This window comes from Cygnus olor, chromosome Z (genome assembly GCF_009769625.2).
Source record: "Cygnus olor isolate bCygOlo1 chromosome Z, bCygOlo1.pri.v2, whole genome shotgun sequence".
NCBI lineage: Eukaryota > Metazoa > Chordata > Aves > Anseriformes > Anatidae > Cygnus > Cygnus olor.
The window spans coordinates 21,042,937-21,058,021 of NC_049198.1; the positions used below are offsets into that span (position 1 = coordinate 21,042,937).

The 15,085-nt window shown below is 39.7% G+C and overlaps 1 protein-coding gene across 5 annotated transcripts in view; it reads left to right on the forward strand.

Annotated features, from left to right (window-relative positions):
* Positions 1-5,565: 5,565 nt before the first annotated feature.
* The window catches only part of KIF2A (kinesin family member 2A), a 60,881-nt gene continuing 51,361 nt past the window's right edge, over positions 5,566-15,085 (forward strand). For 2 of the 5 annotated variants that reach the window (XM_040542321.1, XM_040542322.1), the window contains exon 1: positions 5,902-6,496. In XM_040542321.1, coding sequence (XP_040398255.1) covers positions 6,433-6,496 — 64 coding nt within the window. In that variant the 5' untranslated portion in view covers positions 5,902-6,432. The other 3 variants (XM_040542320.1, XM_040542317.1, XM_040542316.1) reach the window with 3 other exon arrangements.

Below are 15,085 nucleotides of genomic sequence, written 5' to 3' on the forward strand. Positions count from 1 at the left end.
ATTCCCATCTTTTCTAAGGTGAAGTGATAGGATATGCAGTCAAATTTGCAAGGATATAAAAACTGATAAATCTTTTAAACTTCTTTTATGTTTCTTTGACATTATTGAAGATAAAAACATGCATGCATCCATTTGCAAGCAAACTTCTTAATTTTTCCAAGAAATCTATTAAGCAAGAGTAAACATGTATTAATCAAATTATCTGATGATTGAATTTCAAGAAAATAATTTGGTAGTGATGATTTTTTACAATCTCCTTTTGTTGTAGAAGATTTGGTTCAAGCTTGGTATATGGCAAAATACAAGCCTGCCTGGTTCAAAATATTCCTGAGTGCACCAAATTCTCTCTTGCAGAAAGATAGGGATAAAGAGTGCTGTTTTAATGATTTTGATTTAAAAAAAAAAAAAGTCTATTTTAATTTGTAAAATTATGCATCATTATAATTAGAAAGCATGCCTCTCTGTGCTCCATTTCCACAGCCAAGGTGCTAGCAGAAGGATCTGTAGTGTCAGAGGTCTGTACGAGTGTTTAGAAGAAAGCTTAGGATGGCTGTTGTATAGTACTTATATCATATGCTTTCTATCTTCCAGGATATATGGAATCAAACCCACTGACCTTCTGCAAACTGTCTGCCTTTAAAATATCCTTTTAGTTCAAATTTAGGTCCAGACGGCCTTGTGATTGAGAATAAAACAAAACAAAACAAAACAAAAAACTTCAAATAGCCTTTTTTTTTTTTTTCCATCTCCCTTCTGCAAGTTGAGGAGCAGGCATGCTCAACACTGAGTTTCTTGTTCTCTGTGTACATCACCATCCCCAGCACTTCTTTGGGTGTTGCCCAAGAATTACACAAGTACCTCTATTTAATTACACAAAGGTTACACTACATTTATGAAAGGGTATTAGAAGGGGATAAAATCATAAACAAGCATATTGACAATTTACATGAAATAAAGTTCCACAATAAAAATGTGCTTAAATATGTTGTGCTAGGACAAAAAATACCTTAGGTGTCTGTTATTGCTAATGCTATGTGCTAATGATGCAGAAATATATAGAAAACTCCAGGATAACTTTAAAGAGCAAGTAAAACAGCCACTCTGGTTTTACGAGGTCTATATGACTAGCTGCAGAAGCCTTACTAGCAAGGCAAAGATGGGATCTAATCATTAGATTAAGCTACAAGGCAGATGCTTTCATGCTAAAACTATTTTCACCAGTAATACAACACAGGATATTTCCTTCTGAGCAAAAAGTTACATTGGGTTGCAGAAGGCTGTAGAAGTGTGTATTTTTCATTCAGCTGAATAAGTCCAACTGGAACACTGTTTTACTACAGACCCTTTGAGATTTCCCTTAACATTTTTGCAGAGTGAAAAGCTAGGAGAAAACAAAAGAAGAGGAGGATGAAGAGCAAATATCCATAGCATAGTTGTTCTGGCCTTATCTGTTGGCAGCAGGAGGCTTGGATGGATATATGGACCATCTGCTTTTGCTCATGATTTTTCTGAAGTAGTTTGCTGTCTTTCAGGAATTCTGCCTGTGTTTCATACAATCAATAGAAAAACGTAATGAAATATGACCACAGGTATATAGCTGCCTTGGGCCAGACACTCAGCAACAGTATTTGGAATGAGTAAGAGAAGATGTAACACAAGCCTGTTGTCCGTAGGTTCGTGCCCTACTCTTTGGGACTACAAGCCAGGCAACAGTGACCATAACACTGCCTACTGCAATAAGTGTGTCCAGCTTTGTAATTTTTCAGGACTTCTATCAATTTGTGACTTTTGAACCAGTGATTTTTTTTCCAGATTGCCATTTTCAAATTAGGTACATGTTTCGATTAATTCATCCAATGTACACAAACAGTTATGAATATAGGCAAGAGCAAAAGATGTTGTCACTGCAGTTGCAGATGTAGAGCAGGAGTGAAGGTCATGGTAAGAGAGGGAAGAGTGCTCTTCCCAGATGTTCACATCTTCTGCTTTGAGATCAGCATGCATTCACACACTTCTTCACTTTTTGGTTCTTTATCTAGTATCTAGCAATGCTCTACTTTTCTGCATGTAGATGTTTTTTTACGAATGCAGCTCATACTGGAATAATAAAGCCATAAGTGAAATTTCAATTTTATCTTTGTATGTGCATTTTTTTAGGGGCAAATTTGTGCAACAATTTCTTTTCTCTATATTTTTGGCTGACCTTCCAAACTCATCAAAGTGTACCAAAGCTTCTGTATGCAGAGTGATGTTTTTCATAACATTAGAGGTTCATGAGCCCCTCATTTTCTTATTGTCTTTTGTCTGACCACATACCCATATGCCAGCCTTATGTGTGCTGCTAGAAGGTTCTTCTGAGACTAGACCTAAGAGTATCTTAGGAAGCCACACGGAAATAAACTAGTAAAAGAAGAATGCAATCATGAAAACATGTAAGCAGACCTCTGCATATCCATTCATGCAAATGAGAGGCTTTTGGAAAATCTGTCCTTAGAGAGCATATTGAAAGGCAACCAGAAAAGCCAAGTAAGAAGGTATCAGAGTGGTGAGGGATAACACCAGTGACCATAAGAGAAAATATAAGCTTTCGTTTGAATTTGCTCTGTTAGCAAAACACTGCTGAAGAACACCTTCTGATGTTGGCATGAATATCTCGTCAACAGCTCTTTTTAAGATGTGCAACTGACATATGGCAAGTGTGTTTGAGTTTTGTAACAAAAATTTCAGCACCTGCATTCTATATTACAGACATACTACTGTAATGCTCAGGCATATTTGTTCAAACCAGAAAGGCAAACCATCTATGTTGTTTCTAATATATAATTAGTTAAGTATAATCCCGAAATAATTGTTATTTAAATGAATCATCAGTTTCATTTCTGAAGATAACCAGCAGAATCTTACAGTAGGCATTTAATGCAGTGGAATTTAGAGTGGATTTGTGGAAGACATAAGGTTGGTTGTGAAGATTTTGAGTGACATATTTAGAACATTTGGACTCTCAGGTAAGGCAGCTATACAAAGTTCGACTAATGCAACAATTTATAGTTCAGATGTAGTTACATGAAAACCAGATTTTTATATTTCATAAAGCAGTGGCAAATACATTAAAATATTTCCTCTCTACAAGTAAGGCGGTTCTCCTCTTTTTATCATTTTTTGATAGCATTGTACAGTGCCATTACTCACGAAGTGCTGTGTCCAGCAGGGGGTAGTTTTAAATAGCAATGCAATACAGATGAAAAGATGCATAAAAGGAAAAAGAAAAAAAAAAAAAAAGCAGGAAGGGAACTGTGAGACAGTTCATCTGTTACTGCTTGCACAATGGTACCAAACTGGACAAAAAGGGTATCCGCCTAAGAGGGCAACTGGATTTTCAGACAGTTTCAGGCACCGTTTGCGCATTTACCGATTCTCAAGTAGAAAAAGTAATTTATTATTAATTTTGTGATTTCTTTCTGTGTTAAAACAGGTTCTCATGATGATCAGAGAAGTTACAGTACTATGGTGGCTTGTTTTTAATTCTGTTTCCATGTGTATTAATATGTAGCTGATGTAGCTGATTTTTTTCACGTGCTCCTTTTACTTAACTGTTGACTGCCCTGCATACACGTTTAATATCTGTTTTAGTTATGCAACTAGAAGTCATAATTTCCAAATAGAGCATGAAAAAGGAAAAATTTCATATAAATATGATTGCAAACTTGTGATATCATTAATCATAATAATTCACTAAAAGTGTGAAATAGTTCAAATATTTACTAATCAATCACTTTTAAGGCATCAAAGAGAGAGACTGGTATTCGTAACTTGATTTGGACATCAAAATACAATAAATAAAGAATTTTAGTTACTGTGGTTGTAATCGTGAAATACAGGCAGACGCTAGTGTCTGCTGAAAACTCAAGCAGTCCTGCTACCAGACGAAACATGCCTGGTAAACGATCATTTTCCACTACTTTTTATATCTTTCTAATCCAAAAGCAGCCAAAGTTTTGAACTGAAGGCCAAAGCTTCAGTAATTGTATTATTTGTCTGTGTTGTCCAAGAATACCATGTACTGAGGCATCTTCTATTTAATACTGGATTGAGTATGTATTTTTAATTGAATATGTAAAAAGAGATATGTATTTAGAATATTAGGTGAGAAAAAATGGTACTCAGGAGTACAGATTTGGATGTAAACTTGATTTAAAACAAATCAAAACAATTAGAGATCTTTATTTGCATTAGAAAACTTTCTTTAATGCTCATCCTTCAATGCTTTTTTAATTTAAAAATACTCAAATGTATTTATGACTATCGCTGTTCATTCTCCAGATGAACACAAGCATTTTCTCATCGCTACTGACTTGCTCTATGAAAGCCTCCACGTGTGCTTTATGGCAATAGCAAATATCTCAGTTGTCACAGAGTGTACAACAAAATAATAATTTAGGGCCTTAGTTTAAAGTGTCAGCTTTAAATTTTTATTTAAAGTTTGGAACATTCTAAAATAATTTTCTGGAGTAAGGCCAAAGCACCTCACAGATTTCAGGATTAACTCCAGATTTGATATGTATTTAAGTTCTATTTTGTGTTAGACTATGATTTTATAAATACTTACGGTTGTGTATATGTTTCTAAGAGTGAGCTTCTTTTCCTCAGCGGGATGGCCTGTATGTAAAATTAACCTTCGTTTATGCAGTGACAGGACTTAAATCATTGTCCAGAAAACTATAGTTACATATCAAAGCTTTCAGTGTAACCTTTGTGAAAGACAGAGCAAATAGTATGAAAAATTACTTATTATTTCTTATTCAAATATTTCAAATGAGGTGCTTTCCAATTACTCTGCATCTAATCTTAGAATCTGAATATTTTTGTTTTTACTTTACAGAAAAATATCAGAAAAGGTTCAATTATATTGATTGTAAATTTAACAGTTACACAGAGACAAAGCAAGTGGCTATCCAAGTCTGACAAGGGTACTTATGCAAGACAAAGTTGAAATATAAGTCTGTGTAGTACAAATTGTGCAAAAAGAACATTACAAAATTTCAGTGAACATCACTGAAGTGCCATGGCTTATAGTGAGTAAAAAAAAAAAAAACCAAACAAAAAACTATTTTTTAATTCAACGTTAACTTCTGCCTAATTTTTACAAAAGTCTAAAAGATTTGTTGTATTTTGTTTTTATTTCAAAAATACCTATGGGTTAAAAAGAGCAAGCATATCATTAGCTCTGTTATAATTAGAACAGGCCTTCCTAAAGGCATTGTATTACTTGCATCGGATCTTTTTCAAAGTGGTATTTCTTTGTGTTTGTCAACAGACTTAATTAAATGGATATTGGCCAAACTAGAGAAGCAATGTAGTTTTGTTGGACTTTTCTTATTGCCTTTTGTATCATAATTCCGGCACAACTGTAGTAAGGGATGCCCTCCATGAATAACGCAATTCAGATTTGGACCTAAATTTCTCATGAGAACAACTGAAGCTGGGCAAGGCAAGGATAAGAGAATAAGACAGTTTTAAAGACTAAAACCGACCAAACAACTACAAAAACCACGGTGTCAAACTTTCACTCATCATTTATTTTTTCCCTAGCAGTTCACCAAGAGGGTGGTTTACATCATTCAGGGCCAACATAAATAGCAACCAAGTTGTGCAAGACAGTTGTTGCTGTTTTAACTTTTTGCCAGTTCCTCTTCTGGGTCTCGTGTATGTATTTATTTATGTACAAGTGTACTGAAAGCCTGCAGGAACTGGGAGCCATGAACTGCTGACTCTGACTCGCTCTGCTTTCAGCACGGATAGGAAAAGAGGAGAGAAGCTGCTCGGGGAGAGAGGGCGATGGGCTGGGGGCTGCGTCTCTCAGGGAGGGTGTCGAGGTGACAGCCTTCCTGAGGTATTACCGGCTGCGGGCGGATTGGGGGGATTATTTTTAATCGCCGGGCTCTGCCGTGCGAAGAAGACGAGGTTGTGTGCTCAGCGGTCTGTCGGCGCTGCGCAAGGTGACAGGAGGAGAGCCGTGCGGGCAGGGCGGTTTTAACGCCGCGGGGGCCTCACGAGGCTCGGCACCGCCCTCGGAAGGGGCACCCGAGGGACGGCGGCCTCGCGGAGGAGACGGCGCCCCCCTCCCCTGAGGCGAGGAGGAGGAGGAGGAGGAGGCGGAGGCGGAGGCGGAGGAGACGGTCCGCCGTGACGCCGCGCCGAGCCGCGCAGGCGCAGCGCCCGTTGTATCCGGCCGGCGCCTTTTCTCTCTTCCTCCTCCTCCTCCCTCCCTCCCTCTCCCCGTCCCTCCTCCTTCCCCCCCGTCCCTCCCGCTCCCTCCATCCCCTCCCACAGCCGCCGCGGTCGGTGCCGCCGCCGCCGCCTGTGCGCGCCCTGCCCGCCCGCCCCCCCCCCCCCCCCAACCCTCGTCTCTCCCCGCGGCTGCCCCATGAGGCGATGGCAGCGGCCAACTTCGGCAAGATCCAGATAGGGATCTACGTGGAGATCAAGCGCAGCGATGGTCAGCGGCGGGCAGGGAAGGGAAAGGGGAGGGGAGGGGCCGCGCCGTGCCGTGCCGGCCGCAGGGACCGTGCGGGTGCCGCCGCCTGAGGCGCGGCGCGGGGCCCATTGTGTGCGCGGGGCCGGGGAGGGGCCGGGCCGGGCCGCGCTGCGGTTGCCAGGGGGAGCGCGGGCGGAGGGGCGGGGGCGCGGGGCCGTTGGGGACGGGGCGGCTGCGGCAGCGCGGGGTGGGAGGGGAGGGGAGGCGGGGAGGGAAGGGGGGGGGGCGCGATAAGGGTGGGGGGGGCGGCAGGGAGAGGAGGGGGCGTAGGGGAGGGGACTCGGTGCGGGGGGTGGGGAGGCCGTAACGTGGAGGGGTAACTTCTGCCTCGCTCCGGCCCTGCGCTCGGAAAGGCCTGGGTGCGGGGGGCGCCGTGCGACGCTCGCTCCGTGGTCCCCGTGCCCCCCCGGGGCGTCCGTCGCCTCAGCCGGCATCCCCAGCCCGTGTGGTGCTGCCCAGAGACACACGCGGATAGAGCAAGCCGGGGGCGCCAGCTCCTCCCGTGTGTTTGGGTGCAGGGGGCTGGCAGGGGCTGAACCGCAGGCAGGTCACCCGTGGCTTCAGATCCTCGATGTGAGGGGGAATATGTCACCCGTTCCCGGCCTTCGTGAGGTCTCCGAAAGCTGCTGAACCAGGGTGGGGTTCTGCTGGCGCGTTCTGGAAGGTCTTCTGTTTTCTCCCCCCTTCATCATCTTGCTATACAATAATCAAACGTTTTTAAGGGAAGAGAGACCTGGAGGTCAAAGGCTGAAGTCAGCATGGTTTTTTCATGAGGCAGGAAATGAGCAGCAAGTCTTTATGCAGCTCATCTCTCTCACGTCCCATAGTGCAGTTCAACCCTACAATAAAAATCAGATGCTCGGTGTTAGCTGGACGCTGTATTAAACCTTACCCCTCAATTTGTGCCTAATGGCTTGTGTGTCACGTGAAGAATCTGATAGGTCTGGCACTTATTTGCATAACTCCTGCAGATCTCTGTCTGAGGTTTCCGCACCAGCATGTGAAAGAACTTCTTCACGGTGAGGGTGACGGAGCACTGGAACAGGCTGCCCAGGGAGGTTGTGGAGTCTCCTTCTCTGGAGATATTCAAGGCCCGTCTGGACGCCTACCCGGGCAACCTGCTCTAAGGAGCCTGCTTTGGCAGGGGCATTGGACCCGATGATCTCTTGAGGTCCCTTCCAACCCCTGCAATTCTGTGATTCATCAGAGCAACTTGAAAAACAATTTCTCTGAGGCCTGCATCAAATTCTAATACATATTACTGTCTGTTTTGTATATTCTTTGGACAATAAGACATGACAATGCTTTGGTGTTCTTTTTTTCTGCTCCGTAGAGTTCTGCTCGCATCTGAAGTTAGAACTGAGGACAGTAACTCTTCAACATAACAATACTTATTTTCATTACTGTTACAATTCACATATTTTGCTGTATCACATATGTGAAGTAGCGCGTTAAGTATCTTACACATCAGCAATATACTAGGGGTTGTCTTTCCAGCAGTCATGCAAACTAGGGTTTTGAGCATTTGCGTTGCCTTGGTCCTCGTGTGAGCAGCCACACTGCAGTGTTGTACCAGGGTTAGTGGGTCCTGGTTATTGCAATGTTTTCTTGTTTTCCATCAGGGATGCTGGATCACCAGGTATGCAGAAGGGAGCATTTTGAGACAAATACCAAAGGCCAGCCCACACTACATTGTATGTAGATTGTTTTGCCTTTCAGAAGGTAGGATACCAACATGGGCTGTGGTTGCACAAGCAATCAGGGTTGACCTGGTTGCTTCCAACAAGATGCCTTTGCCAGTTGCGTTGTTCTTAGGAGCTCCATCTTGCATCCATTGTGGCCAGTATTTTTATTCTGATGATTTAATTCATTAATTGTATTGAATTTGCAGACTTTTGGATGTGATAGTTTGCTGCAGGATTAGGGAGTTCAGATGATTCTCAGAGGGTTTGTCACCCCAAAAGTATCTGTGTGTAGGAAATGTGTGGCTGGGAGAAAGTGAAGGTGTGAAGTATGACCTTCTCCTTCAGGAAGAGTGCACTACCTGGATGTGCCCAACCTGGAACCTGTATCCCAGGTAGAACAGAACCAGGGCCATCTACCATACCAGCGGCTCGAGGTTGAAAGCTCAATTAAAACCGTCTAAGAAGCTTCTAGAGAAGGTGGTGTGTTGATTGCTCTGTTGTCCCACACTGTCTTATTTGTAATAATTGCTTTTTTAAAACTAAATTTATGCTTTGAGAGGTAAGTATAATAATTCTTTAAAATATCCTTATTTATGTGTTCATTTGCTGAATAAAATAAAGTTCTATTTTGTTAGTGGGGTCATTTGAACAAGTATGCATTTTTTTCCCATCTGTCCACCAGTTATGCTAAACGCTTTTTTGAATACAAAGCTTTATTAATTCCAGATAACTCTATTTTTTCTTTAAATAAAAAGTAGAATGAAGAGAATAGCTTTTTTTTTTTTTTTTTTTTAAATTAAACGTCACTGTTAAAAGTCATCCTTCTTCGCTACAACAAAATTTCAAAGACATGTAAAACACAAGAAGTGTGAGAATGAGACCAGAATGTTCTGGAAAGAAAAGTTACATATTCTGTCATTTTGAAAAGTTCTAATTAGGCTTAAGTGTTTAAGTGAGAGATTTCTTATAGGACTGAATAGAATATAGACGTTCTGCAAATGAAAAGCATTATTAGAGCTCATGGCCAAAAACATATGAAAACCAGTGTTTGGATGAAGCCCAACATTTTCGAGGACTGACGATGCAGAGCTGCTTGCTGTGTATCTGTTTTTTCTCAGTGGGTAAACATTGGTATAAATGTTGTCTAGAGTAACAGATAATATTTCCAGTTATAATTACATGGGATAACTCATTATGTTCATATAAGAGCATATCAAGTGGTCACCTAGTTTGGCTTTTAATAATCATTTCTGATACTGAAATTTGCTAATTATTTAGGTACAATTTATTTATGTTACTTGAAATATGCCTTGGTCATCTGTCTTGGAAACAGGAAAGAACTCGTTCGTTTTAGGTTGTGAATTTCTCACAGTGGACTGTGTTTCCAGTCGTGAAAAATATGCCTTATCACACAGAAGAACTAGAGAGTGAGCCAGAATGTAGCTGCGAGATCAGCTGTGAGGGTGGTTCCTCCTGTCCAGATGCACCTTTCTCAGGTCTAAATACGGGTATTTGTCTGGTGATGAATTCCCCTTACCCAAATAACGATAGCCCACTGCTTTGCAAGTGAACTTATCCCCACATCCCTGCTTCTTGTGTGTTATCCAATTAATGATGACAAAGACCTATATAATTACTTGGAGAAAGAATGTCTTACAATTTTTTTTCCCCATAAATTCAGTCTTTTGCTGAAATAGGATAAACCTGTCATGCCCTGCAGACCTCCGGTAGGCTAATTGGTATTTTCCCTTTAGTTTTCCAGTCCAGTTGTGTTCTGCACACTTCCTCCTCAGACTGTTCCTATCCTCTCCATCTTGGCAAATCTGAAATACTACCTAGAAGAAGAGAGAAATTAATTACATATTTGCTCATTTGGAGAGGGGTGGAATACAGTGGTTGTGTCACTGTGTCGGAAGTAAAGCAGCAGATGAGGAGAAAGGACCTTCTGGTGATTGAGGAAAGTGACTGAAGATTTGACAGAAACTCCAGGAAAAGAAAAAGGGTGATTTTTTTTTCTTTTTTACAGATTAACCATTAAATCACATGAAAAAGAGAGATCACGAGATTGTGTTCATTTTTATTATTATTTTTTTTCATAATAGAATAACAGTAGAACTGCCAGTGTTTGAAAGAGAAAACTTAAAACTGAGAAAGGAGAATAAACTTGGACCAGTTTTCACATGGAGCTTATTACCATAGGACATGGATGCTGGAAACCTAGCAGAATTTTAGGGAGGGTGTTGGTATGGATGATAGGAATATCCAGCTCTGTAACACCACCCATCGTAAAAGGTAGTTTCTGTCCTACCTGAGCCTGTAGTTTAAATAACCTCTAACTGATGGGAGGCAGGAGGAAATCTTGCCTGTGGCTGTGTTATTTTGTAATTGCCTACTTAGGATTTTTTTTTTTTTTTTACTTGTCTCTGAAGCAGCTGAAACTGGTCATGGTCAAAGATAATCCATCTAGTTCAAAAACCTACTGGCAGCTTCTCTCTCCTTACGCATGCCAAAACATCATGGTAACCATCAAATACAAAGGAGACTAAATTTTTGTAATAGTAAGGGCTGTGATTTTTGTTTTATTTTGTTTCTTCAAAGCCCAAATTGGGTGAAACTGATGTTTGTTAGTGTTCAGTGTCTACACCATCCTCTGTGTTTTGGGTGATCCCCTATGACGATCTTGACATTTATGTGCAGCTCCCAATAGCAATAATGATTTTATAGCAAGATAGAAGGTATAATGATGCTATAAAAATTCTGTTCAGGTTTGGGTAGTCACCCTATTTAACAAGCTCTTGAGGGTAGATTTAAATGGTAATGTGCTTTTACTCTTTCCTTTGGTGACATGTATCTGTTCTTTCCCTGTGACTAAGACTTTTTTGTTACCCCACTTAAATCATTTGACTCAATTACCTAATCCCTATGTAAGCCATATTTGACACAATGTGTCTTTGTCCTTCCCTAGTGGCCAGGTCACAAACAGGACTTCAAATCTGGCGTTGTTGGTGGAGCTAGTGGGTCCAGCGTGTAGACTTACTTATCGAGTGGAGGTGCTCATCTCGTTACACCCAATTTCTGGGGATTGTTCCTATAGAAATGTTGACCAGGAAGACGTGTTAAGTTTGCTGTGTCCTTTTTAAAATCACTTTTTAAGCATTCTGTTCTTGATACTCAATAAGTGGATTTTCACTGTAACTTGCAGATATTCAGATATTTATGTAGGCCTTCTATATTTTGCATAAATAGCTCTTGAATGACAAGAGTTGAAATGCTAATCTTCAGAGAGTCTTCTCATCTTTTTGTTCCATGTTCAGTACAGAATTACATACTGGTAATAATGTCTTTTAGAGCTGTGTGTAGCCATTGGATCATATAGCTTGTGTTGCATAGGTTTTTTTTTTTGTTTGTTTGTTTGTTTGTTTTTCTTTCCATCTCGTCGGGTTGTGCGGAAATACACCCTTAAATTTTTTTTTGGTAGGTAAAGTTTTACTCTTTCTACCCACTCCTTGTAAGTGGTTTGTTGCCGGCACCCAGTTTTGCTCCTGTTTTCTTCTTACGGATTTATGAACTGAAGGCTTTGCCATGCTGCTTCTTGACAGCGTGGCACCAAGCATGTCTTCACCCCTTGTTGAGGTGGGAAAAGATGATGAATTGATGGAAAGAGGTCATGTCTGAGTGAAAAGCAGTGCCATTGCAAAAGTATCTCTATTTGCTCTAGAGGATGAATTAGCCTTTTGAGTTCTTTGAATATATCTACTTACTCAAAGGCTGTAAAAGTTGAGTGAAGAGCATGGAGTATTTACCAGATGAGCTCCTTTCCTAGAGCACAGAATCTGTGGTATTTTTGTTGGATTGACCTGTGGAATGCGCCATTGTGATTTCTTTGTGCTTGAGAAATAAGTAACAGAATGGAGTGAATTCTCTTCATTTTTGTATTTTCATTCAAGTTCTACCTTTTAAGCCACTTATTGCTTACATCATAGAATGTGATCTTTCTTTTTTGACTTTTCTCCCATCTTATTGTTTATTGGTTTGTCTTGTCATCCTCACCATCTTGAGATCAGGAAGAGAGTACGTGGTCAACCCATTGCAAATGCTAAAATACACTGTTTGCTATGAATGTACACAATAGAGAAAAAAGAATGAAGTTGCTTATGGTAAGTTAGAGGTTCATCTTAGCTCTTCAGAGCTAAGTTTAATTTCCAGTGTAATGTAAAACTAAAGTATGGAACTCCACAGCAAGGACACCCAAGCCATCTTAAATTTGTACAGTAGCGAGAAGGTGCAGTAAACAAAATGAATGGTCAGTCACGATGGGTTTGTAATTTAAAAATAAATAGTTTTTAAGAAGACATTTACTTTTAATAATCAATTTCTTGTAATGTCTCTGTGGCATAGTTAGAGTTGTCTGGATGCATAGATGCTTTCAGTATGTATTTTCAGATCTAGGGTGAAAAGTTTTGATGGAGCTGTAATATGCTTTTGTTGTTATCTCTTCTTTTATTTCAAAAGCACGAACAAGCTTTCAGATATATGACCAATTCTTTTAGCTGGCTTGAAAGCTTATCTTTGTTTTCCAGTATTACTATTTATCTCTTCTTAAGCGTATGCTTTCTTGCATTTCTTATTAGTATTTTGGAGGGAATAATTATAGTAAGAAAAAAAAAATTTCTTGCTATTGTATATTCTAAACCTTTAGTTTTTATTGTGACTTCATATTTGGGATTTTATTTAAATTGTTCTCAGTTCTGAACTGAACATAGAGACTAAAATGTATTTTTCTAATTGTATTGTTTGGACTATTTTTTTTCTGTTATTTTTGGTAGAGATTTTTGTACTTAATTAAGACGTTAGACACTTAGCACAATTAAGTTAGTTTTAGTAATTTTGACTACTGGTATAATTCCATGTCTGTTTAAGATGGTTAAATCTGGGCTACTTTTGTCTGCCCACTGCATCAGTGTTAGTTTTCAGCTGAACGTGAGGGAGGCTGGGAAACTAAAACTATGGTAATCCAGATGTAGGTTGTCATAAACTGCTACGAGTTACATCCACGAAACTGTTCTTACTCTGTGTGTTCAAATGCGTTCCATTTCTTTTTCTGTCCTCGTTACTTTCCTTAAAATATTCACTGCTGTTATACTCTTGTTTCAGTACTATTTTTTATTTTCACTCCAAGAATTAAAAAGCCAATAACTCTCTATAGTGTTCCCAATATAGAGATAGACAGATGGTTGACATGATTTTCCTACAACTTTGACCTCTGTAATGGACGCTTTGAATTCTGTAGTATGTGTTTAGCTATGAAACAGTAATGACTGTGTCTGATATCCTGGAAATGCATTTTGTTCCTATCCCCAAAAGTATCATGATAAACAGGACAATTGTTGGCTTAGAAAATCCATAAATTATTTCTTTGGTAGAAGTTAGTGAAGAACATTTATCTTGGTGAATGCTTTTCTGAAGTAGAACCACTGTTGGAGGCAGAACGTGGGGCTAGATGTTCTTGTATTTTGCCACTATTCTCTGTGCCTTGTTAATCTCTTATGGGGGGAAATAGCAGCCATAGATAGGGAGGGTGTTAGGACAACTGTATTGCCATTTCTCTGGTGAAGAGTGTTCTGTAGAGTTAATTTTGATGTCTTTGAACTTAGTTATTTCTGAATATTTAAATCTAGATTTTACATCTGTTAGACAAAAAGTGGTAACACTGTGTGAAAAATTGCATGAGAATGTACCTTTCCTGGGAAAAGGAGTTAATTTTTCAGACTTATGCTTAATTTTTATTTTTGAATGTCTGTGGTGACCTGAATCATTTACAGAAATAGAGGATGCCTAGAAGACTGTTGATAACTACTATTACAGTCTAAATTCAGTTCTTTTATTTTGCTAGGAACCCAAGATAATTTTAGAATTGCTTAGTGTAAAGGAGTCAGTAGAGGTTCTTGGAAATAACTGTATAACTGTGCTTTTAACGAGAACTTCAAATGACCTTTTACAACAGGTGAGTTATCAGTTAGATTTAGTAATTAAGCTACTTTGTTAGTTTTTTATTTTTTTCCAGTTTTCTTTATTTGAGCAGGCTCTAGTTCAGCAACGGAGTCTGATCTTATGTTTGACTCTTGAAAGAGAAGAATGAGGGATTTTGCTGCTTAAAGGCTTGAATGTGACAGTGGAACTTTTTGTTCTTTATCAAATAACACTGCTTTCAGTGTAGCTTATTGTTTTTACATAGTGGCAGTTCTGGCTGCATGTGGCATAAGCAGCTTTAAGGTTTCCCATACCTGTAGAGGGAAAAGTCTGCTTGTTCCTTGCCACTGCTGTATTATCTGCAACACTGATAATTCCAGGACTTTGTAAAATGCAATTGTGCAATACCAGGTAGAAATAAAATGAGTAAGGGAACTTGCTTATGACAATGAATCTTTGGCTTTGGTGGCATTATTAGCAGTGGGTGGTCATGCTTTCCCCCATAGAAGAATGTTATTTTGCTTTCAAGTTATCATTAATTCAATTGAAGCCTTGTAGTCAAGTGCAAGTTTGAGTTTACCATGGCTCTCATTTGACACTGAAACCTCTACATAATCCCATGTATGAGTATTTTAAGCGTATTTTTTTCCTGGTGGGGCTAGTAAGTTAAGAATTGCCTTCAAATTGCCCACCAAATACATATATAAGTGGAGGGAAGTAGAGAGAGAGATTTGTGTAAAGGTTTCTCCTTAGAAACAAAGTCCACAGTATATCTGTACTCTATTTCTGACTCTAGGAAGAAGGCAGTAGAAATGAATTCACTTTGAAAAGCACACGCACACTTAGATTTTGCAATTCTCCAATTTACTGATTCAATTTTGGGTTATATTTACGT